General features: G+C 41.4%; 1 protein-coding gene across 1 annotated transcript; it reads right to left on the reverse strand.

Moving 5' to 3' along the window:
* Window positions 1-20: 20 nt before the first annotated feature.
* Window positions 21-26,573, reverse strand: tbl3 (transducin beta like 3). Its single transcript, XM_030375409.1, has 23 exons — window positions 26,414-26,573; window positions 26,247-26,298; window positions 26,051-26,146; window positions 25,911-25,958; window positions 25,566-25,707; window positions 25,007-25,091; window positions 24,566-24,736; window positions 24,354-24,429; window positions 22,418-22,514; window positions 22,084-22,310; window positions 21,539-21,680; window positions 20,762-20,820; window positions 20,411-20,517; window positions 16,348-16,483; window positions 13,157-13,417; window positions 9,729-9,799; window positions 9,149-9,305; window positions 7,248-7,306; window positions 6,148-6,251; window positions 3,541-3,612; window positions 2,708-2,866; window positions 2,164-2,257; window positions 21-895 (listed from the first exon to the last, which is right to left on the reverse strand). Exons 1-23 carry the CDS (start codon window positions 26,443-26,445, stop codon window positions 514-516), a joined length of 2,829 nt encoding a protein of 942 aa, XP_030231269.1. The 5' UTR covers window positions 26,446-26,573; the 3' UTR covers window positions 21-513.
* Window positions 26,574-26,627: the final 54 nt, after the last annotated feature.

A 26,627-nucleotide genomic window follows, 5' to 3' on the forward strand; every position in this document is an offset into this window, starting at 1 on the left:
AAAAAATACAAAACAGCATGTTACATGTTACTACATGTTAGTTAATTTTCTTTATTTTAAAATCCATTTTTCATCCTGATACACCAAATCCACGGTTATAAGGAACTTTCTTACTTTTCCCTTCAGAAAACAGATTAGCTGATAAGGCATAAGGCGTTCGAGAGATACAAATACCCCTTTATTATTTTGCTCTTACAAATGTACCCATCCAGGCATTCCTTCCTTCTTTTAGCTAACAATTAGATCAGTGTGTGCCTCAGAAAAGCACAATGATAAGCAGGGATACACAACTTGGGTAAAGGAACAGAAATCCATTCTTATCGACAATGCTTCCATGGCAAGAATGCCATGCCGGTGCACATTAAAACACAGGAAGTTTAACCAGGTCAGTCATGTTTAACAACATAAGGTCCGTGCTTGGTGTCCAAACAGGGCTCCCTTTCACCTCTGCGGCAGCTACTCAAGGTCACTATGGACCGGCAGTCGCTAAGGACTCACGGGGGGAATCCCAGGTCAGCTGGTCAGGATCTGAACACGTGGGTGGAGTGTAACCCCCTTGGTTGTTTTGGTGCTCAAGTTTTGTTCTTCCTCCTCTTCTGCTTCCTTGTCATCTTTCTCTTCGCCTTCATCGTCTGAGCTCTCCTCACTCCCGGCGTGATGGCCTCCGTTGCTAGTTCCGTTTGTAACCTGCCTCCCGTTGGCAGGGGCCTTCTTCGTGACGCTCTCCTCATCGGCTAGCTCTTCGTCTTCGAGGTCATCGTCATCATCTTCCTCCTCATCATCATCATCTTCCTTGAGGTTATGTTCAGAACCCCCGTGAGTCTCCTTGTCAATCACAAACGGAGGCGTGGAGTCTTTGACAGCAGAGGTGTCCATCTCCTCATCTGGTCCCATGCTACAGTAGAAAACGGATACGGGGAGATAAATAATGAATGGAGGAGATGACTCCCAAACAAAGTGATCAAACCCATATGGGCCAGACCAATGGTTTAAATGATCACCGAAAACTAGATCTGGTGGTGGTTAGTGAGGTCCCCCCTTCACTGTAAAGCTTCTTTGCGTGTCTAGAAAAGCACTAAATATATATTCAATCCATTATTATTAGATCAGACTACCACAGTATTGGAACGGCCTTTCTACTGGTAGGGACTTTTGGCTACAGAGCCAGCTTTCAGGCATTTCAATGAAAAGAGAATATTCTCCAGAAAATGCTCATGGAAACAGACTAGCTTAGTCAGGACCCATTTGGATTTCTACTATACTTTCATTCTCAATATCCCACTCTTGGTTTAAATGGCCGTAATTAACTATCTTGGAAGGCGTTCTCTGGAAGCTATTTAGTTCATTATTAGACAAGGTGAATTAAACGCACATTGAGTTGAGTTCATCATCAAATAACTAATTTACACTTAAATACTAATCCGCTATGCTACAAACGGGCAGGAGGTATCATGAACAGCACCCGTCACGGTTCACCTGATATCCTACCATTGTCAGCCTTCATCAATAGGCCCCTCTGTATGCCTTTATTCAGAGAACCGGTTGTAACACCACTTGCCATGAATCACGGCTGACCGGTGTGATTCCCAGACAATGGTATGACAGTTGTACAAAGGCACCAAACCCAATTTTTAATCGTTGTTCACCCTTCCTTAGAGTTTGTTTCCAACCTGGAGTAAAGAAACGCATTAATCACTCATCTCGTTGCAGTCGACGGTACAATTGTACTTTCCCGTGACCAAGCAAACAATGTGGTGTGGAGGTTTGGCTGACCAGAAGGAAGTAGCAGCTTCTCGTAAACAAAACTCTGGTCATAGACTTGCTTTCGCAAAACATTGCTAGTAAAAAATGGATCTTACACCCCATTAGAAAATTCTGACAGCTTGAGCACAACATTAGCTGTACTGAGAAGAGAAGCAAACACCCACTGGGACTTTGGATAAAGTTATATAACTTTTGTCTAAAAATTGTTGCAGTGTGGGAATGGAAAGTTTTGGATGCCTGAGCTCTGTTTGAGTCCAATACATCGTAGTGTGTACGACTTGGTGCCAGATTACGTGTACAACCATTGACTGACGCAAAGACGAAAACATTCTTCAGTAGCCAGCCCTTTGCTCTGATTAGACTGACCATGGTCATGTGTTCCCCAAATTTTTGTCTTACATGGATGAGGACCCAGTCACTCGCATCTTCTGCCACATGTAGTCAATGAACATGGATGACTGGAGCAGGCGGCCGATCCTCTGCATGTGTCGCTCTGCAGAGGAGAGATTAAATGAGAAATCGATACTGTAAGTGCCCCATTAAGCCACACAGAGGAATAAAGTATTACTTGGAAGAGGATTAAAAAGTGAGTGACATTAAATCATTGGCTGTCCCCTTGCCTGCCAAGAAAGTGATATGGCTGTAATTAAGAGCTTTCTGGCAGCTGGCCCTGTGCGATTGTTTTGTGTGCATGTACACTGCCTTTTTGTGTGTGGGTGTGTTTTGTTAGCTATCCGATCTCCCTGAAAAGCTATTTAATTTAAAAAACAGCAACGTTACCCTGCTGAGGAATGTAGTCAAACTAGTGACTTCACTACTTGAAGCGACACTACTGCCAAACACTGGCAAGGGCTGGCAAATCATCCATCTCAGTACAATACATTCAATACTTTACACAAATGTGGTCCTATCCAAGTCTTTAGAAACACGTGCGTGTGCGGACCTGTGTAAGGTATGAGGCCCTCCAGATGGCCCCGGGCCCCCTGGTACTGCAGCAGCTCCTCGGGGGCCAGATGCGTCAGCAGCACCTGCAGGACGGCCTGGGCGTCCAGACAGCTGCGGGCGTTGGTGTTCCACACGGCGCAGTAGCGCAGCAGGGACTCTGTGGGGCGGGGACGGGGGACGGGTACACACAGATCAGACACAGTGTAGCGTGACCATGGTACCCTGAACACACCCCATCCTTTGGCCCCTGAGGCAGGCCGTCGTTCACATGGAGACACCGTTTTGCGTGTTCTTAAAAAGACCACAGCGCCGATTGGCCCCGTTTTTTTAATGAATACCAATGACTACCCATCTTTTGCCTTGAACCTAAGTTGTTAATTATACATTGAATCTATTCTTATGAATTTATTTTGAGATTTTAACATCCATCTATCCATTTATCTTTCCTGTTTGGCCAGACTTCTACAGAGATGCAGTTTACCTGTTCATCACAGTATACAACATATACAAAAATGTCAAAAATAAAAATCAGTTAAAATGGAAATTCCTCTCCAACAAAGTTGTGACGCCAACTTGTCCACTCGAAAATGCTTGACTTTCTGCAGCATGTTTCCATATCCCCTCATATGCAGCATGTACATTCTCTATTCTGAATTTATGCTTTGCCTGTTCTCAGTCTTCGGATGAAAGTGCTTCTACGACATTCTTTAATGTAAATGTCTGCATGGGATGCGAGAGAATAGATAGTCCATATTCTATAGGGGGAAAAAAAAACTAAACGTTTGGTCCATCACAGGACAAATCATCAGGTCATAACCTTTGACTCTTTACCTTTCTGGTCCAATCGGAGCTTCAGCAACGTCCTCTCTAAAAGGTCACGGCTGTCCTCGCTCTGACGGATGGCTGGGGGCAACACAGAAAAGTGGTGAAAACTTGATACGCCGTACACACGTGCAGCGCACAAACACACACACACACACAATTTTATATGGTCAGCCTTGTCTGTTGCCTTTAATGGCACGACTATGGGCTATGCCTATAGTTGTAGCGCATTACGGCATTGCCTTCGACATACATTTGTCGGCCTAACGGAATGAATGGCTACCAAAAGAAATGCCTCAGTGACCAGCTCAACAGGCTGTCCAGGTTTTACAAAGGATCAATCATTATGGCCAAACCCCATTCTGCCAACGTTTCCCCATTCCATCTACTCACCCGAGTGTTGGAATGAGATTAGAGAAACAGGCTTGTCCAACTGGTATTTCTCTACGAGTAATTCATGTGAATCACTTCCATTAGTACCATTCAAATTGTAAAAACATGCAAGTGTTAATAATTTAGGTTACTACAATATTCATGCCTACTTTTGATTATCTCTTTTTTCTTTCCAATAATCTAAGTATCCTTCATTAGTTTGTATTTGAACTTTTTAACAGTTAAATAATAATTTGGTTACATTTATTTCCCTTTACGATTGGCGTATCAGTAATCTGCAAGGTTGTATCAAGGTGTTCTTTTGTTTCCTTTCACTAAGGTTGTGTTTACTCAGTGTTTATTCCTGGTAATACTGAGCCGAGAAACGGCAAGACCGACCGAGCTATCACGATGAGTTTTTTTTGTTTCACTGGGAGCAGTTTAAACAAACTGATTGCCTAATTTATGGTAATTATAAAAAAAGAGCTTTCATAGCTGACATCATTAGGTAGTAGTAATAAAAGCCGTAGTAATCTGTTTTATTTAATGATGCTGGAGGCAACTACTAAAATTCAACGGATGGCTGGATTTAAAAAAGGTTTCAGTACTTAACTATGCAGATCTACCATAAGAAACATTAAAAAGCTTTGCCTAGCCCAACCCTCCTTTCAAATAAAGAAGACACCATTGTTGTTGTTTTTTTACGGATCACATTCCATTTTTGTAGCACGTTTGTTCTAATTGTTTAATGGTTAAAGCCAGTCAGGGGTGTCCAGGACTAGCAGGTTTAGCCCAGACCACGCTAGTAGGCCTTTTACACATGAACTCCAGATGAACTCTGGAGAATCAGGTCCGAGATGATCAGGAGATAATCTGCATCTGACGTGTTCAAACATATTTTCTAAAATATATGATACTTTTGGAAACTCCCTATACATCAGACGAGGGCTGGCGCCAGGGTAGGGTGTAGGAGGCGGAAGACATCAAGCTAAAAGTTTGCAGCGGTAGTCGCAGTGTCTAAGCGGCTACACTCTCTGCTCCTCCTGATTTTACACTGGGGATTATCCGGAGAATGTCAGACTTGTGGGTCATGTGTGAAAGGCCTATAGGAGGGATTTTCCCTCGATTTGTTCATTATATTATGTTGATTAACAAGCTCTATTTTGATGCATTTTCTGCATATTATTTGCAAGAATACATAGGCTACTATTATCCGACTTGACTATAATATAGGCTAGCGTAATATACCGTAATTAATATAATAGTTAATGATCGCAAACATTGGCCGGTCTGTGGGGAGACTGGAATAGACAGGGTATTCACATCCGATCATGATAAAACCTGCATTAATTCAAGTGTTTCAGCGTATAGAACAAATGCAGCATTCAATTTAGCAGAGTGGCGGAAATTTGAGGATTCAGCACCAGTGTAAGTGGCATGATTTAGCTGTCGCCACAGTTTGCAGATTGTGAATCCATTGTGAATCCAATGGTCTAGATAGAATGTGCTCTCCTTGAAAGCAAAACACAACAGCAAACTGCACACAGAAGACTGAGTGAACACCCACACCCACATAACTTATAGCTATGCTGTGGCATCACCTTTCGGCACCCCCCATTCTCCCTATGGAATGTTCGAGTAGGGTCCAGCTGCAGCCCCGGAGAACAACACCCTGGCGTGACAACAACAACCCAGGCGCGACGGAAGTACTCTGGTGTGACGGAAGAGATTTATTTTTTAAACCTATTTTACAACCCGCTATCAGAAACCAAAGATCAACCATGGAAGTGAGACTGTCAATATGCTTAAAATATTGAGTAATATTCATGTTAAAACAGTGCCGTGGTTTATTTACTTTTCGCTAAATTCGAATACAATAATACCTTTGTTCATGGAAGCAAGTGAGAGTTAACAAGAATATCACTCAATATATTAAGCATATTGACAGTCTCACAAATAAATCACACCAGAGAACTTCCTTCACGCCTGGGTTGTTGTTGTCACGCCAGGGTGTTGTTCTCCGGGGCTGCAGCTGGATACTATTGGAATGTTCCGCTGTCACAAACGCATGGTATTTTTTTATGGCATGAAGATTCGACTATTAAACACATCTTGACTAAATGTCTTTCCATCAAAGATGTGAATTGTCGAAGATACTGTATTATATTAAAGTATATAGTATAATGTTTTGTATAATGGCTTGTCGTGCATTGTATCGTGTATTGTGCTGGGGCATTCTGGTACCTCTGATGACGGTGAGCACGGTGTGTGGCTGGTCCAGAGAGATGGCCAGACCCAGGGCCTTCAGGTACTTCTTCTCATGGAGAAGGTTAGACAGCTCCTGCTGCCTGCACGTGACATACGACACAGCAGTATTATCAGAACCAAAATACCATGGAGGTTTCCTCTATGGTAAACAAAACTTTGTCGAACACAGGCCATTAGTCACTCAGTGTCTCGGCCCTTTTTCTTCACTTTTTGAAATTGGTGTTGGTCTACTTACACAACCTGTGTGAGTTGATGTGTTCCCATTTCTGTTATGGTCAATGTCAAATAATATTAATTAATATATATTATGCATCAAAGGTTTTCTCAATTATTACTAGGGCTGTCAAATTAACGCGTTAGCAGTAGCAACACCGTTATCTGCAATCTCTGTAGTAAGGAATTTTCCTATCACCGGAGTTCATTAACCCTTGCATATCACCTCAACGCAAAACATTTGGTAGCAAGGTACGAGCTGCCACAGCCCCTGAAGCTGGCCCTAGCAGGCAGCCTCGTCAAGCCTCGACTGAGATGCATTGAATCTTGAGTGAGATCGAAATGTTATTATTTGATCTTAAAATGCACCGTATGTTAATGAAAGACATGTTTTAAATAAAAGAGGCATTGAACTTTAAAGCCTATTATGTCAATTATTCATTGAATCACTCATCTGCCAAAATTTACTTCACAGAGCCTGTAATTAATTAGATTAATTTTTTTAATCGCTTGACAGCCCTAATTATTACCTATTTGACATGTATGCCGAAGCAAAAGCTTTGAGTTGAAGAAATACTCCTTAGCCTAAGAAAGCTTTTATGATCAATCAGGAGCCCTGTGTGGGGTCAATCAACCATTACATAATCCAAATGACCATTCATGACATTATAAGTGGGAGTGTCCACCCAGATGCAAGATGCATGGATAGACCCAACTAACCCAAATGCCTTTGTGGTAGACTGGGGACGATTAATGCACGTCGCAAGTGGATACAATTGAACTTTTCTTGTAAGGGCGAACCGAGCTCCCGTAAGGGTGGTGGTCAAGGGCGGGCCCTTTAATAAAAGTGGAAACAAACTCACTTGAGTATCTGGTCTTCCTGCTTGGCCTGCTCCTCCGCCTGCTCCACCTCAGTCACATCCTGATGATGCACACGTTTCAACACATTATTCTTCTCTGTCGGTCAGTGGGTTTTGGTCAAGAAGGCCGGTAGGTATTGCAATGGCATGAACACCTACTAAACAATCAAACATTCAAAAAGCGAAAAAGCTGCTCTTCTAAAGAAAAAAAAAGCTAAGTGATACTTTTGAAAACGTACTCCCAGAACCGAAAAAAACAACAACTAATTTTAGGAAAAAATGTTAACACATACATTTTCTATTACCGTAATTTTTGGACTATAAGCCGCGCCTTTTTTCCCATGTTTCGATCCTGCGGCTTATATAACGGTGCGGCTAATCTATGGATTTTTAAAGCTAACGGCCACTCGGAAAATTAGTATTCGAAGCTTAAATTTGTATTCAGGGCTTCGTTGTTTTTTTTCCACGTACGTGACGTTACCAGAGCCGAGGGAGGCAAACTATAAGCGTCAGCGACACCAAGCAGAGAAGCGAGAGAAGTGAAGGAAGAATAGATATCTTTTTTCCCTTTACTTTATAACACAACATTAGCGGGATCTCGGAGGAAAAGTAATACTTAGCAAAATGCTAACCTTAGCTTAGTTGTTTGTTTACGTTCGCTGTACAGCGCCGCGCCAATCAACTGTGACTGGCTTACTGCAGAGCGTGAGCGTCTTGGGAATACCCAGACAATATAATGGATATAATATGGACACATAAGACAATCAATATTCTGTATTTGTTATGGATTTATTCTACAAATTCCCTGAAAAGATGCACGTTCCAGGATGAATAGAAAAGCTCCCGTAAGGGCTGAGATGGCAGAGGACAGCTGATTTGGAACGGAACAACAGCTGTTCGCTTTCATGGGGAAAAACTAAGGAACTTAAACCTACTTAGGCCTACTAATTAACGTTCAAAAGCTATTAAATCTTCAAGAAAATATGCAGATACTGTCAAAAATCGGTTCCAGGGAGTATATAGGGATTATTAATGTTGCTTTTGATGGTGTTTTTTTCTGGAACGAGTATTCGAATATTCGCTCGGAAAAACCAACGAGTATTCGAAGCTTGAAAAATGGCATTCGGGCAAGCCCTAATGGTAATTAAACATTAAAACATCTGCGGCTTATAGTCCAGTGCGGCTTATATATGTACACATCATTCAATTTAGCTGCTGCGGCTTATACTCCGGTGCGCCTTATAGTACGGTAATTAAAATAAGCCTTCTATAAAAGAGCCAGTGCGTACTTTCAAATAGTTATATGGTATAGGGAAAATGGAATCTTTGGTTTTATGTTTGTTTTTTATGGCATGGGGAAAAATTGGCAGACAAATGTATCAATTATAACTCCGTTCGTTCCCTGCTTGCGAGACGCTGAGACACGTGCACGGCAACATACACAATCACACACTGCCCACTTCCTTAAATTCCATTTTTCGGAATATACATCATATATATATATATATATATATATATTATATATATATATATATATATATATGTATACATGCATGCATACATACTTAATAGCTGAGCTGATAAAGCTTGAATTGGTTGAATCATGTCAGCGTTACAGTCTAGCGTGTGTGTGTATTGTGTGGTGGTTGTGTGTGGGTGGGTCATCACGTAACCAGGAAAAGTGTTTTATTGACCTTATTCTTTCACGTGGTTGACAACGTGTGAAATGTCCTAAACTACAACTCAGTGTCCGCTGACTTTCTGCTTGTGAAACTCATAACAAGTTTTGCATGGATGCAAGTGTGTGCGGTTTCGTTTTTTCAAGCACCGGTTCGAGAACTTTTTTAGCACCGGAACCGTTTTGCACATCAGAAGCTGTGCTTTGAGCAGTGAGTGCTACTCACATCCCAGATGGTGATGGTGGAATCGGCCGACCCCGTTACCATCTTGTGGTCCTGGCGGCTGGCATGAAGACCCCACACCTTGTCCTGGTGGGCGTCCAGTGTTTTCACACATTCGTTGGTCTTGATGGTCCACAGCTTCACCAGGCCGTCTGAACCACTGGAGGAGACAAAGGATTTGGTCTTAAGTGATTTGATAAAAGTAAGTGTAAGTATATCTATCTATCTATCCATCTATCTATCTATCTATCTATATAAATATTACACTTTATTAGTGAGGGGGGAGTGTGTGGATAATGGCTGGTTTAAGTCAAACTGACTCTGGGGCTGAATGGGGATGCACACGTTTTGCATTGAGCAATAAATGTGGACAGGTTATCCAGCCATCACCACAAACTCCAGGAGTTCTCCTGCTTGGAACCTTGTTACACCTCCTTCTGTGTATCATTATAATCTCATTCCATACAATAAACCACTTCCAACATCACCACCCTCTGTCCTTGGTATTGAGGAGCCCTGTAAAATGCATGTTGCTGCAGGGAGTAGTAGCTGTGTTCACACACACACACACACACACATCTACCTGGTAAGTAGCTGTGTTCCTCGGCTGACGAAGACGATCTTCAGAACGGACGCATCGTGTCCCTCGAATGTCTGGAGAAATAAAGCCAACCATAAACGATACAAAACAAGGTCTCCTTGTTCAAGGGCTGTCAAGCCACCACACTACTGAATTCGAATACGTACAAATATACAAAAAATAAACAGCTTTCGACAGACTGGCTTAAAACAAAATTCTTGAAGCAAAATTTTGAGTACGAAAATTAAGTCAAAAAGGTGCCAAAAAATCCCCACCAAAATGTTAATTTTGCAGGTCATCTTAGATGACATCCTGCGTCATCAGACACATCAAAACCACAATTTTAATAATACCACAGCTTTAATAACAGAAGCGCCGTTTCTCAATAGTGCAGTCACAAGAGGAAGGGCTCAGTCTCTACTGATTCTTACTGGAGATCACTCCATTAATTTTCCATCACAATTGATGGCTTCATTCCAGTTTCACACATAGGTGGTCATTTCGTGTCACATTGCACATTACGACAACCTAGCCAGTACCATTAAGGCATCAGTAGAAAACATAATATCAAAAACACGTTTCATCTAGTTTCATCCCTTTTTCTTACATTACGGTACTTGCTAGTCTGGCTATTGCCAGACCAAGCTCAATCGTAGATTGCACGTTGGTCTGGAGAAGCTGCTGTCATTTTCTTCAGCACAAGAGGCGTGATCAATGGGCCTAGTTCAAATGGCTCTGTACGGAATAGGCTGCTTGCCGTCACTTCTCTGTCGGCATTTTTAAACCAGCCAATAGCACGCCAGGGGGAAAAGCCAGCTTGGTGATTGGCTCCCGCAAAAACGTATCGGAAGAAGAAAGGAATGTATTGCTCTTCTGCATGTCAAACTCAAATCACCGGCAGAATGGGCGGGGCTACCCAGTCTAGGTACTTGCCGATACCGAGTACTTGTATCATGAGTCAGGGTTTCTGAAGGTTTCAATAAGTTAAATGTAAGACTTAAGACCATTATGATCAAATGTAGTGCCTTTTCACCTCCATACTGGTAAATAAATAAATGTATTCACATTCACATTCAAACTGTGTAAGCAAGAGTTGTAAAAGTATGTAATGCTTCATTAAACAAAAACATAGAGCCTAGTATAGACATTGTAGACAACATAAAATGTCTGTAGTTCGTGGTTAAGCTAACCAACGGTTATAGTCGGCCGCTGTGTGTCTGGACTGTGAGAGAAAGTGGAGCGGATATCTTAAACAAGGCCCAGCCAAAATGTTCCCACAATAGTAACGCGGCTTATTGTCATTACACTAACCAGATAAAGAAAGTTGGTCTCGGTGGTGTAGGACCACATTATACTTTTGTATATATATATATATATATTTTTTTTTTGTAAATATAGAAGAGCTCAGCTATTCTGATAAAGTTTGAAATGGTTGAATCATGTCAGTGTTACAGTCTAGTGTGTGTGAGTATTTGTGTGTGTATGTGAGGGGGGGGGGTGGGTCATCACGTAACCAGGAAAAGTGTTTGATTGACGTTATTCTTTCACATCTACATAAACGAGATAAGCTCACAAAATGATATGGCTTGTCATATGACTTATCGTTTGTGGACGCCCGATATACAGCAACCATATTTCCGATTAATCATTATAGCTCCATTGCAACAAGAAATACCATTAATAATAAGCTTAACATTCTGTTTCTAGGTTAAATATTGACGCCGTTAGGCTCTGCAACGTCCGAAATGGTTAGCTTTTCTGATAGACAACTTGGGCTAGAGCGGGTGACGTCATCAGGCTCTAGCCTCAACTGAAGTCAATGAGACAAACTGAAAATATTAAGCGGGCATGAAATTAATCAGTTGATTCTGAAAAAAAGTAGATACATCAATAGATATATTTGACTGCTGATCTCAAGCCAGATCTTGTTGCATTTACCCATAATAGATCAAATTAACGTTAACAAGTAGATATTTCTTGACGAGAGGAGACGCCACTAGCCCCCGTGACTAGCTGGCCCTGCTCTGATAAATTCTGACCGGGGTTGCTCTGTATGCATTAGTGGTTATTGGTTCCATAATCAAATGCAATTTTTAGATCCGTCACAATCGTATTTAAGACATTTTATGGCCTAAAATTCAGATTTGATTTTACACTTTTGAAAATACAACTACAGCTTTAATTACACGCCCCCCTCTAGGAAAGAGGAGGTACGTTACCGCCATAGATACGTTGTGATACTTTTTTTTATTAACGTCGTTGTGTATGAGCGTTATAATGAGCAATATTGTAAACTAGAAAATGCATTTCCTACAGTAGAGTACTGTAGTGCAAAGTGAGGTTAAAAATATGTTTCATCAAAGCGAGTGAGTGAGTTATTGACCTTATTACTCCACATCTAGTTAATCGAGGTAATCTCGCAAAATTATGATGCTTATACCATTGGACTCTGGAGTCTCAGCTTTCATTTGACTTAGTTACCTTTAGATAGCATGACGTGAAAAAAAACGTTGAAGCATCGGCAGCATTTAGCTTCTACCGGAAGTACACCGTATGTAGCAAAACCTAGCCTCTAGACATATAAACGGGGGTCGCTTACAATAAACGACCGCTACTTAATCATATCTCCAATCGATTAATCATTTTAGAACCAGTGTAATAAAGTACCATAACACTTGGTGTTTCTAGGTTAAATGTTGACGTTAGCGCCTACGATATCCGAAATGGTTAGCTTTCGTGGAAGCCACCTTGGACTAGCGTGGGTCACGGAATCATGCTCTAGCATCAAGTTAAGTCAATGAGACCAACTGAATATATATGAAATTAAACGTTCTGAAACAAGTATGAATGATATCGAAAATCTGTGTGTGTGTGTGTGTGTAGAAGTGTGTGAGAATGGGCGGACCATTCTCTCTCTCAGCTTTGCCGTCCTCCCACTGAGTATCCCCCCAGTTGGACATCTAAAAACACTTTTTTGTTAGGAAAGTGGTAATGCGTGATTCCAAACTAATATGAACAGTTAAAAAGTGGAATGGAGTCTCTAGCTGAACTTTTTTGGAAGGAGTAGGGTCCCAAAATGTGTAGAGAATAAGAAAGAAAGAAAGTATAAAGCCTAAAAAGAACAATAGTTGAGCGCTGCCTGCAGCCCTCACCTAATTAAATGCATCTCACACCATAACAAAGCTATAGACTATGTTGACGTTGATGTTTTTTTAAGTGGTTGTAAGTGGTTGCATCCGAATTGTACGAGTACACGAGCACAGTATCACGGCTGATCAGAGTACTGGTATCGGTAGCTGTGCATCCCTAGTTTCATCCAACACATTGAGTTAGTGACAACGCAAAGCAATGGACTTCACAGAAAATAATATTACAAAAAAAACAGAAATCAAACCAAAGGAAGAATGCTCAGAGTAAGTGGGACCATGAACCTTGAGGCAGCTGTAGTCCTGCAGGCTCCAGAGCTTGGCCGTGCCGTCGGCCGAGGAGCTGGCCAGCACCTGGTCGACGGGGGAGAAGCACACCGCCCAGACCCCGCGCTTGTGGCCCCGGAACACCCCGAGCAGGGCCGGGCCTGCACCCGGGGCCCCAGGGGCCCCCGGGGCCCCCAGGGACCAGAGTTTGGCCATCCGGTCCTGGGACCCCGACGCCAGCAACTTGTCGTTGGGAGACACCGCCACGCTGTTGATGTCCTGACGGGAGGAGGATATTGGCAGGTTACCATGGTGACGAATGGAGAGGCTCCTGTCGTACGTCGTGTGGCATACGAGACCCTGGTTTGATTCCGACAAGAGGCTGCCCATGCTAAACTTGAAGCCAAATTTCCGCAAGGCGATGTTATAAAAATGATTTGAGAAGAGTGTTTTACACTGCAAGATGCTTTGGATAAAAGCTAAGCATTGACCAAGTACTATCCGTTTCCACCTGGAGTCATTATGCAAGCTATTGCAAATGGTTTCCTATTCCTATTATTCATCAAATTTCAACCCCAACCTGGTTAAAAATAGAATGCGATAAACGCTCGATTTCATAAGGATCCTGATGTACAGAAACTGAATGGGCTTTTCACCCCAGCTTCTGACTGAGCTGTGTGACCTACTTGCCTCTTTGTCACAGAGGAAACAAAGTAATCCTGGAAGCGGAATAACCTGTGGCGGAAAGTACTAAAGTGACGAATGTGCCCACAGGCATGCATGTGAAAGCTTCAGCGTAATGGGTGGGGCAAGGAGTTGTGCAAGATAAATTGTTGTTTTCAAGCCTGCAATTATCCATTATCTATGTGATTTTTCCCTAACCCAAAAAATGACCTTGTTAAAATTCATCGTCACTTTCCAGCAACCCACTGGACTATTCTGTCCATCTATTCTGTTCTCTTCCATCCTAAATAGTCCATCATTCCATTCTCTTCTACGTGTACCAAAATTAGTCCATTCTCTTCCACTCTTTTCTACATGTACCTCCATCAGTACATACTCTTTATACTCTCTCCGACATTTACCTCCATCACTAAATTATTTTCTACTCCCTCCTACGTTTATTTCCATAATTTAATTCTCTTCTACGCTAACCACCATCTTTCCATTCGCATCGACTCTAACGTACGAGTAACTCCACCATTCCATTCTCCTTCACCTTCTCCTACGTTTCCCTCCATATTTCTATCTTGGAATGATGGAGGTAAACGTTGCCAAAGGCAAACAACCAATCAGAACCTGCTGTTCGCACCCAACGGAATGAGGATATATACATCTCCTGTATGACCGTTCCACAGAGAAGTATCATTGATGGACAGTAGGGCTGAACGATTTGGTGAAATAATCTAATTGCACTTATTTTGACCAATAATGCGAGTGCGATTTAATGTGTGATTTTTATAGTTTATTCCTTAAGTTCCTTATGTTGTGTATGATTCACTAAAAATTTATAAATCATTCTTTAGTATCACCAACACAACAGTAGATGTGTTTCCATCCCCCTGATTTTATGCGAACTTTGAAGTATCGAATCAGTAAACGGTAGGGCTGTAACGATACACAAATTCAGGATTCGGTTTGTATCACGATTTTTGACCCACGGTTCGATACATCCCACGATTCTTTTAAATTTAAAAAGCATTTTATTTAAACAACACTTAAATACCAATTATCTTAATGTAACATTTAATAACAAATAATTTGGAACACTGAACAGATTTGAACCAAAATAATACTATTAAAGTATAGCTAAATTAATAAAGAAATAACCAAAGATTGCAGTTGGAGGATGCTTTTTGCTGGTAGGCATAATAGGGCCCCTTTAACTGTTTGGTTGGTTTATTCAAATATCCTTATTAGCGCTTCTTATTAGGCTATGTAGCTTGAATAATGACATAATCAGGCCGTATAGAATGCAACATGTTTAATAGCCTAACTTTCAATAGATGAGGAAAAACATGAACGTCGCAATAACGAGGAGTAGCATATGTGTATGCGCGAGAATGGCAGTGTGCGTATGCGTGTGTGAGTGACGTCAGCGAGTGAGTGGACAGCGAGGAGAGCGAGCGGTTGCGCGTGTGTCTAGTGAAGAAGCGAACGAGTCCGGTAGAATAAAGTACCCATCCTGTCAATAATCGGTGGCCGCTTCATTCCGACCTATAAGCAGACAAACTGCCAGTCAAATCACACAAAACAATAGAGACAGGATCACACAGGCAATTTTTTTCGCGCTTGGCCCACTCTGGATAAATGTCGTTCATATCGCATATGAGGACTTCGACGGCTGTGGAGAAATGCAATCCTCCGTAGCCACGGAGAGCTGTGATCACAGAGAGGGCATCTCGTCACATATTTACGGCATCGATAGGAGGGGGCACTGTCAGCAGACTATTATTTAGACAAATTATTAGCAAATTTCAATCGGACAATTTGACCGAAGAGTTAGAAAGGGCATATCGCGCTTCTGCCTTCTCACACCGCGAGACAGGTTCGTGGCTTTGAGTATCGCGATTTTCGGTTTGATACGCGTATCGTTACAGCCCTAGTAAACGGTGATGGAAAAATCCTCGAATTCGCAAAAAGGTTTATCCGCTCGCTTGAGGTGGTTTTTGAGAAATGCGAAAGAGAGTAAATTCGCAAAATGGGAGATGGAAACACACTTTTCGAAACAGCTGTGACGTAGCGAACTTTGAACACACAGGACTGACAGTCTTTCCGATTTCCGATTAATTTATATTATAAACTTCTTTATTTAACTATTGAATAGTAAAATTAAAATAAATGAATCTTACTGATTTCCAGTGAGCAACGGTAACAAACACGGTAACAGCCCTAATGGACAAAACAGATAATCTGTCCTTTGCAATGATAGATTACTTGAGAGTGGTAATTCGAGTCCTTGTGCAAATTTCACACATTGCTGTGACAGTGAAACAATGCCTTTTTTGCGGCTACGATAGCCATAAGGGTTATTCAGTTGGCCACAGAGACGCAATACAGATACAATTCTGCACATCGCTGCAGCTCCGAAACAGGACTTTTCCTCTTTTTTTATGTATATAAATCATTGGAAATTTATTTCATAGTCATCATAGAATACTTCAGAGTTTCTTTTTGCAGAGTGAGTGAGTGAGTGAGTGAGTGAAAACCTTGTCGTGAGCCTTTTCCGTAACACGTGCGCTCAGTCCGACCAGGTCCCCCGTTGTCGTCGTGATGTTGTCAGGAAGGTCCCACACCTTCACTGTGCAGTCCTGACTGCCAGACACTAGGAACGACTCCTTCATCCTACAGACAAACAAAGCCACAAACAGCACCAAATCAATATATATCTATCTACACATGCAAAAGAGACATGGGGATATATAAGGATGCCCCGATACCACATTTTCACTTCCGATACCAAAGCTTTGGCTATCTGCCGATATCAACATCAGTCCGATACTTTGTTTTACTCAACGAATATTAATATGGAAGCATTTTTCTCATGATTGCTAATTAGCCACTTTAAAACATCTCACTAAAGAAAAGTTGAATTTCGTAAAATAAAGTGAAAAGATTGAACAGAGTTCAAAAGTCTAAATGGAGTAAACAATGTAAAAATGCACACCATTTAAAAAATATAAAACGGTTGTAAAAGTGAAGAATTAAACAAATAGCTAAAGTGATGAAGTTATATTTGAAATGCTGCAACGCTGCTGACATGACTGTTCAACAGGTAGCTCTCATGCGCTAGCTCTCTTGAGCATGCGCCATATTGCTCGGATCGGATCATATTTTTTACTCCCCTCCAATATCCGATCCAGCGTACTAGGCCAATATCGGACCGATACCGATGCCGTGGATCGGTAGACAGGGTACCCCCAGCCCGTACGTCTGGCGATTGAGTTCGCCCTGCAGAAGGGTCTCGAGAAGAGCAATACATTTCTTTCTGCTTCCGATACGTTTTTGCGGGAGCCAATGTCTAAGCTGGTTTCCCCCCCTGGCGCGCTATTGGCTGGTTTAACACAGGGACGACAGGGAAGCGACGGCAAGTAGCCAATTACGTACAGAGTCAGTTGAACTAGGCCTGTTGATCACGCCTCTTGTGCTGAAGAAAATGACAGCAGCTTCTCCAGACCAACGTGCAATCGACAATTGATCTTGGTCTAGCAATAGCCAGGCTAGTGGATCGGATGATACGGATGGGACACCCCTTGTGATAAACACTGGTGCTGTAACGATACACGTATCGAAACCGAAATCGCGAAACTCAAAGCCACGAATCTGTCTTGCGGTCTGAGAAGGCAGAAGCGTGATACGCCCTTTCTAACGCTCCGGTCAAAATGTCAGATTATAATTTGCTAATAATTTGTCTAAATAATAGTCTGCTGACAACGCTCCGCTTATCGATGCCGTAATGCTGCGACGAGATTCCCTCTGTGATGCCAGCTCTCCGTGGCTACGGAGGATTGCATTTCTCCACAGCCGTCAAAGTCCTCATATGCGATATGAACGACATTTATCCATAGTGGGCCAAGCGCGAAAAAAATAGCCTGTGTGATCCTTGTCTCTATTGTTTTGAGTGATTTGACCTGCAGTTGGTCTGCTTATAGGTCGGAATGAGGCGGCCACTGATTATTGACAGGATAGGTAAATTATTGTACGGGACTCGATAGTTTCTTCACTAGACACGCTGACGTCACTCACACATACGCACACTGCCATTCTCGCGCACACACATACGCTACTCGTAACACTATGCCTCGTTATTGCGACGTTCATGTAAGACGTTCATGTTTTCTCCCCTCTATTTGAAAGTTAGGCTATTAAACATGTTGCATTCTATACGGCCTGATTATGTCATTATTTAATCTACATAGCCTAGTAAGAAGCGCTAATAGGATATTTGACTAAACCACCAAACTAGTTGAGGGTTTTTGCCTACCTGCAAGCATCCTCCAACTGCAATCTTTGGTTATTTATTTATTAATTTAGCTATACTTTAGTAGAATTCTTTCTGTTCAAATCAGTTCAGTGTTCCAAATTATTTGTTATTAAATGTTACATTAAGTTAAATGTTATACAAGTGTGAAATAAAATGCTTTTTAAATTTAAAGAAATCGTGGGATGGATCGAACCGTGGGTCAAGAATCGTGATACAAACCGAATCGTGAGTTGGTGCATCGTTACACTAACAATAAACACCTTTTTACCAGGAAGTCATTATAAGATAATGGCACAGAAACCCAGTTAGTCATAGATACAGAGCCATCCCATCCACTGTAGTTAATGTTTAGCCTGTTAGTAAGTTTCATGGTTCAAAGAAGAATGCAACTGAATTCAGCTAACAAATACATTCAGGGTTTCACACAGCATGTTACAGCTTAGGCGGCCACCTGAGCAACACATGCCTGCTGCCTTACCTACGTAGTCCAAAAAAAAAACCACCTTAACGAACACATTTTCTGCGAGAAACCCTATTGTAGGGGTTCTTTTTGTTTCCTTCCATGTCTTTTAGAGTGACATAGATTAACTGTTGGTTGCCGTTAGCATTATCACTGATTGAATGTATTTTTTTAATTAAACAAAAAATTCAACTCATTTCAAATTATTTATATTATACGTCATATTTATTTATTTACTTAACACACAGGTCACCTACAAACGGACAGTTCCATGTACGTATATAATATGTTTATTTATCTTAGTCAAATAGTTTTGCACTATCATTTTATTTTAAATTAGTAAATTGATTGTATATATATATATATATATATATATATACACTAGAGCTGTCAGTTAAACGCGTTATTAACGGCGTTAACGCAAACCAATTTTAACGGCGTTAAAACATTTATCGCGCGATTAACGCAATTATTTTATTTAAAAAATAAAAAAAATATTTTTATTTATTTATATTATATTAACAAAGAAGCAGTAGCCTGACTGCTATGTTCAAATGACATTTGTTCAAAGCAGTCGTTTAATTGCACTATAGGCTCTTTTTTTGTATCGCCCTGTTTTGATCAGTATATGCCAATGTTAGAGCTGGGTTTCGATTCAAATTTCAAGAATCGATTCGATTCCGATTTTTAAGATTCAGAATCGATTTTTTCCAATTTTCTCAGATTCCATCCGATTCGATCCGATTTTGATCTGATTTCCGATTCGATCCAATTTCGATTCGATCCGGGGGTTAGTGTTATTAAAAATGAAAAATGTATTTGAACCGTTTCCTTCACTTCATGACTGTGTAGAGAAGCAACATATTAAAACTAGTATTATATCAATATTAAACAGCAAATCTTAAAAGTATTGGTAGTTACTGATGGCTGGAAGACTGATGAAAAGGTTAAGGGTCAATCTACCTTCAAGAAAGATAATTCAGGATAATAAATGGAGGACATCATTGAGGTGACTATATCTGCAACAGTGGATTCCTACTGGGACACTAACCAGTGCATTATTATTATGCTTGAAAATAATTAAGAATTCACCCAAAAGCGGTTGCTACCAAAAGCATTTTTATTTTAAAACTGCTCACACTTAATAAACTGAGAAGTACTGAAACTGGAAGTATAAAATGTAAACGTTGTGCATTTTTCTTTAAAGTGCGAACATAAGAACAGAACATTTTAAACTGTAAAAGCACTGAATGGCGTCTATATGAGCATGTTCAAATCTGTTCTAAAACCACACTCAAGATTTGTTTTCAAGAATATGCAGCACCCTAAGTGTACAGGGGGATCCATGAATATTTTCCAGGAATAAATAAAATATAAATTTTTAACTTCAATTATTTTATTTTTTTTTATTAAAAAAATCGATCTTTGGACGTACGAATCGATAATCGTTCATTAATATGCGAATCGATAAAAAATCGGAAAATCGATTTTTTCAACAGAGCTCTAGCCAATGTTGTTATCAATAAAAAAATCAGTTGCACAAGGCAAGCCGATGCACTTCACCATGTTGATAAGAGAATTGAAATGAGAAGAATTATGGGACAAAAAGATCAAGGGATATTTTGCATAGAAAAATAATTTGCGATTAATCGCGATTAATCGTGAGTTAACTGTGACATTAATGCGATTAATCACGATTCAATATTTGAATCGCTTGACAGCTCTAATATATACTGATTTCGCACTTCTCTTTTCCCACTGTACTGCTGGTCACCTGTGAATTTCTCCCAAAATATCAGCCTCTGAGCCTAGGAGTATAGATGCTTACCGTGAAAAGGTGATGCAGCCCACAGAGTTAGCATGGCTGGACCCCTGAGCCACACACACCACCTGGCCACTGTCTTCATCCATTCTCCACACACGCACAGATTTGTCCTAGACACACACAGGCAAAAGACACACACACACACACACACACACTTTAGAGAGGAACATCTTACCAACAAATTACCAAACAGGTTCTCTGACAACCAAGTAAATGTGATTTTTTTGTTTACAAATATTAATCATCATGAAAAAGGTTTACAGAAGGTTGATGAGAAGAAGGAAATTAAAAGCCATGCATATCCATTCCAACATTTCTATTTTTAAACATAATTTTTAGGTATTTTATGTTTACCTTGGCACAACTAGCAAAGAGCAAGCCCTTTTTGAAGACATCCAAAGAGAGCACAGTGTCTGAGGAATAAATAGCAACACATTAATCTCATAGCAACACATATTTATTAAAAGAAGCAAAAATAGACATGACTGGAAATCAGATGACGCGTAGGTCTTGGTGAGCAGACCTGTGCAGCAGGTAAGTAATCTGGCTGAACTGTGACGTGTTAAAGTGTCAAAGTGATTTTACGTAGTTCACTCACGTTGTCCAAGATTTGTCCCCACCTACATCAGTCTACCTAACACAGCAACGTTACTATTGAAATGTAAAGTGTTTCAACCATTCAGTGGACACTGACCTGTAGGACTAGATACACATTTTAGACTGCTTTAAAAATATCTGTTTGTTGTTTTGTACTCTGTAGTTTTCTCACATGTTTTGAATACACGGTAACCTTCTAGTATAACTTCTGTAACCTAAGTTCCTAAACAACAAATAATAGTTAGAGATTTTAGTTTCTGAGATAATTTATGACAGTCAACATGGGGTTGTAGAGAGGACTGCCATTGTTACAACTTGCGCTTCATAATTTTTGTGTCACGTCTAGCCTCCTCCTACAGGTCAGATTCGGATTATCAACATTTGTGTGTTGCATGTGAGAAAGGGCAACTCATCTGAAGTTCATGCGCAAAATGCCTAAAAGCCTACACAGCTTCAACATATACTGCATCATTCATCTTCCACTGACCATCACCATACTCTGCTGCCCCCCGGTGGTGGCCAAGAATCACTGACCTGTGTGTCCATACAGGATCTGGCAGCTGTTAGTCAGGAGCTCAAACACCTTGAGCTGACAGCTGTTGGTGGCCACCACGATGTGGCTGTCGTTCTTCCCCAGGAACTTCACGTCCAGAATTTCATCATTGTAGCCCACAAACTGGGGATAGTGGAGAAAATAACAGAAGGAAACATATTGGTAAGTACATCAGAGATGTAGCATGGGACTGCTCAGCCTCTTCCAAAACAAGGTATGAATAATCTTTAGAAAAGAACAGAATTATTTGGAAACAGATAAAACTAACCAACTAAAATGAAAAATAAACAATGTATGTAAAGATTTTCTCAAAAGCACAAAAACATTTATGTATTTTACTGCACAGCAATATTGACATTTGTTAAATCACTATCCAGAGTTATAACAATACATCCAATAACGTTATTTTTCATTCCCCCCCAACATAATCAGTTAACCTTGGCTCCCCCTGCTGGCTACAACAACACACGTATGGACATCGACAGGCAGCACTCCACTACCCCCTCTTCCTGTCAGGGCGTCCTACCTGTTGTTGCGTGCTGAGTGCGGGTAGCTGGTACAGCGTGATGTTGTGCTCCGCCGTGACGGCCGCCACCCGGTGGGAGGCGCCCATGGTCAGCAAGTAGGTCAGGCTGCGGGGGTCGTCGCCATCATGGGTCTCGCCGCCCTCCTTTCCGGCAGGGGGTGTGGCCGAGGGCAGCGTCTGGGTGTAGACGCAGCGGGATGTGCTGGCCTCCCAGACTCTTAACACACCTGTCGGTGGTGGGTGCGGGCAAGTATTTTTAGAGCTTGATCATGTGTTTGATGTGCACTCTGTCAGTATTTTATTTTGTCATGATATTGAGAACTTGAGGACTGACCTTTGCTGCCCGCAGTGATGAAGTGCAGGTCGTGGTTCTGAACACCAATCTGAGACAAGTCCTGGTCCTCTGGGAGCAATGCCACACCCTCCACCGCCTAGGTACACACATCAGAGAGATGAGCACCCAGCAACAGGCCCGCAAACATTCACTATTCTATAGATAGACTACACAATGCTGCCACAGCAGTGTACCAGCATTTAGGCTTCCCTGTGTTTCAAATAAAAAAAAATAAAAAAATGAAAACAGTGAAAGAAATTGACAATATAAACAGCAAATAATGCAAGAGACTGATGAGCTACACAAATAGCACAACCCACATGTTACAGCATGACAACCATAGTGAGCTCATTTCACCACCACCTTCACGGAAATTGCTAAAAAGGACCAACCATGCTAACAAGCAGATTTGCAGCTCCACCCAACCCAACCAATGCATTAGTGTTTAATGGCAAAATATATTTTATTGTATGTGTATATAGTAAAATGCAACGGTGTCTGGATGGTGAAGCTCCCTCTGAGCAGCGATGTACTGTATTTAATGTCCGTGTCTGAGAGAGGGTTAGGCTTCCAGGGCAGCTATAGTATAACACTTCGGTGTGTTGCGGATTTCATATACAACATTGCTTATTAAAACACTCAACAGTTAAAGAACGATAGCACTAAAAGAGTATCAAGATGGGCATGGGTCGTAACCATGGCGATAACAACCCCCCTACCAACCAAAAACACTTTATTTTTTATCCCATTGTGTTCAAATTCCAGCTGAAACTGTGGGTTACATACATACATATTTGTCTGCAGCTCATTTTGTTAAAGAAAATCATGAACTTAAAATCGTGAATCATATCGCATCCTTAGTTGAGTGCCTTACATCCCTACTCACTATATTATAGATAGAATATAAACTACTCTGTATGCTATACTTAGTTTTCAACTTTCGTTTGTCGGTTATAGATTTTCCTATGCATATTTAGTATAAGATGATTAATTAAAGGCATACTGTACGATTTCCAGTGATATGCACTTTTTAATATGTTGTTGAAATTGGTTTTTACATCCTGACAGCAATAAATAACTTATGGGCAATGAAAAAGAAGCGAAAAAAAAACGAAATCTGTATCGGCTATAAACCTGTTAAAATGCTTACCAATCGGAGACATTGTACCCAAATCTAAAGAACCAATCACAAGCCTGCGCGTTCTCTCCCCTCTGTGTACGAGACTGAGCCGAACTGAGCGCGTTCACGAAGGACAAAGAAAGCGTTGTTGTCATAGTAGTTCATGACAGTGGACTAGACCTAGTGAGCCTACAACGTCAACACGATGGAAGAAAAAAACAGAAGTTACCACTGCCACCGTTACTTGCCCCGGTTCATCCTTTTAAAAAAGCAAGAAAAAGAAAGACAGAAACTGAAAAGGCAGCAACAAAAAAGAAGTTGGAGACTGCTGGAGGAAAAACGAGAATAAATATTGGATTAGCTTTTCAGCGATGGCGACAGCTGAGGGAGTTGAATGGCCTGAAAAGTGACGCAATGGTTGCCGTTGAAGTAAGCCGTAAGCAGCAGCAGCGCTCGTGCACGGCTCTGTGTCGAAGGGTGGGGGAAGGGAGTCCTGAAGGGTGGGGGAGGAGTTAAACGGAACTCCGAAGAGAAGCTAATTTCAAATCATGCTAGCTCTCTCACATCCTACAGTATAGCTTTAATTTTTCGTTGCTCTGCAATGACATTAAAGTTTATTGATTGATTGATGTATGCAACTCAACCATGTTAAATCACTGTACGAGTTATTGTATGTGTAATATAGAGTTCAGAGTCTGCGATTGGCTATGCCATAAATTGTCATTCATTTCATCAGGGACGATAATGTGCAGCTTATTACAACACGTGGATGGGATGAAGCTCAGGCGTCAATGGTTGTACATGCCCAAGTCTCACCTCATAGACCGGCACGGTTCTTGTGGCTGTCCGCGTCTTCAGATCCCACACTGTACAGATCTTGTCCCTGCCAGAGCTGCAAGCAGGAGGGCCAAAAACAATACAGGACAACACAGTTGAAACCATCACGTCGCAGTGGGAGGTCTATTGAAATATCTATTGAGTGACATATGACAGGTAGGGGTAGGACGACTCCCAGGGTGTTGGCGTACCTGACCATGCTGTCCCCGCTGGCGGTGAAGGCTAGCGAGGTGACGGCGCTGAAGTGGCTCTGGAGCACACAGAGGCACAGGCTGGAGCGCAGATCCCACAGCCGGATGCCACAGTCCGCAGAGGAGGAGAACAGCTGCAGAAGGCTCATGTCTGGGTGGAAGTGAACCAGGCTGCGCACATAGAAGACAACACAGGGATATTGAATGTATTTGGACTGGTGTTCATAACAAGGACAAAGTTAAACTTGGGCTTGAAGGATTTATTGGGAAGGCGAATAATTAACTTTCTGAATCTTTTAGACAAGCAAATAAATACAAATACATTATGCATAATAAACGATTTAGGGACAGAAACATAATGTCCCTAAATCGCAAACCCGAAGAATAAAAAAAGAGACGTTATTCAGGGAGGTCCAAGGATTTTAAAGTATAGCTACTTACTGAACAACACCGGATGATCCCTTGAGGTTGTGAGTGCAGTACTGCTTTATTATGTCCCACAGCTTAATGGTCCCATCACAACCACCTGCAACAGGAAGACAGCAGTGTAGGACTCAATTGTCAAATGTTAACTCACTTGAAGGCGTGTGTCTGTTGCAGTTTAAAACTATTGGATCTGCCCGGTGCCACTCTGGATCTGCCATAACCAATCGCTAACGTTTGGCCGGGAATCACGTTGCGCGCAGGATGTAAACAAACCAAACACTGTGCGTGAAGATGTCCCGTCAACGAGAGCTGACTTTAACGTCATTGATCCTAGCCACTCCCTCGGTTCGCTGAAGGGAAATTCAAATTGAGCTGAAGTACTTAGGCGGGCGGAGCCAGGCTACCTTCATTTGCATCACATCTAGATTCATGTTGGAAAAAAATTAATTTCATGCAAACAATATATGATCTCATATGCGACCATGTTGGTGGCAGTCTTGAGCCCTGCTATATAAAACAAGCATTACACACAGGTGTAACTGAACAAGTTCATGTACTCCTTTCAATAGCTGACCTGTGGCAAGAAGCGTGGACGTGGGGTCAAAGGTCATGCTGGCTATAGGTATGGTGTGAATGGCCCTCCAGGAGCGGGTGCACTGGGCCTGCTTCCAGTCCCACTGCTTCAGCAACAGAGCCCTGCTAGCTGTCACCAGGATCTGCAGCAGCACACAGAGGGTGAGGGAATGATACAGGTAAATGTGCCTCCATGCATCACTTTTCTTGCAGAACTGCAGCACAAAAGGCTCAAAAAGAGAGACAGCCCAACAGGAAGGAAAAAGTGTTTACCATAAACATTTGGGTGAATACCATGCTTAATTATCATAATATTAAAGGTTGGTGTGCATGAGTGTGTATTTACCTCATCATCATAGCTCAGCGCAAAGGAGGTGATGTCCTCTTGATCATCCTACGATACAATTAAATGGAAATATAAATAATGTTTAACACTCCAAAGAGATGAGTGTAAATTGTGTTTAAATGCACAGAATCGTTATTAACCTGCTCGATGCTGTGCACAATCTTCCCCGTGCTTATTTCCAAAATATTGACACGGGATCCACAAGTGCAAAAGATGAACTTCTCATCTTTGCTAATCTGAAAGAGGTCAGAAACATCCGCAACGATATCCTCATTATTTTCCTGTTATCACTGTTCATAATGAATTTTTAAGTATTAAAGAATATGATGGACTAACCTGAACCTTTCCGCCTTTATAAAACGGTTCAATTTTATTGGAAGCGGCATAGCTGCGTGAGAAAAGTAGCCAAAATTAGTTTATTTCATTTAAACGACAGCACACTTGGTTAGCCCATTGCAAGCTAGCGAGTTATTCAGTTTACACGTGCAAATCATCAAACTTACTTTGTTTTGAAGTGAAGGTTGGTGTTTTCCATTTTACTGAGTCGACTTAGAAATAAACGCGTTATGCGCAACGCAGATAATACTTTATTCGTTATACATGCAACAAATTTTCACTAGTCAACAAATCCCACATGTCAAGAAGTGAGAGTCGCAGATTTTGGACGTCATCATAGCTCGTAGTGCCCCACAACGCTGTGATTGGCTTAATAGTTTA

Source organism: Gadus morhua, chromosome 2, assembly GCF_902167405.1.
Source record: "Gadus morhua chromosome 2, gadMor3.0, whole genome shotgun sequence".
NCBI classification, from domain to species: Eukaryota; Metazoa; Chordata; class Actinopteri; order Gadiformes; family Gadidae; genus Gadus; species Gadus morhua.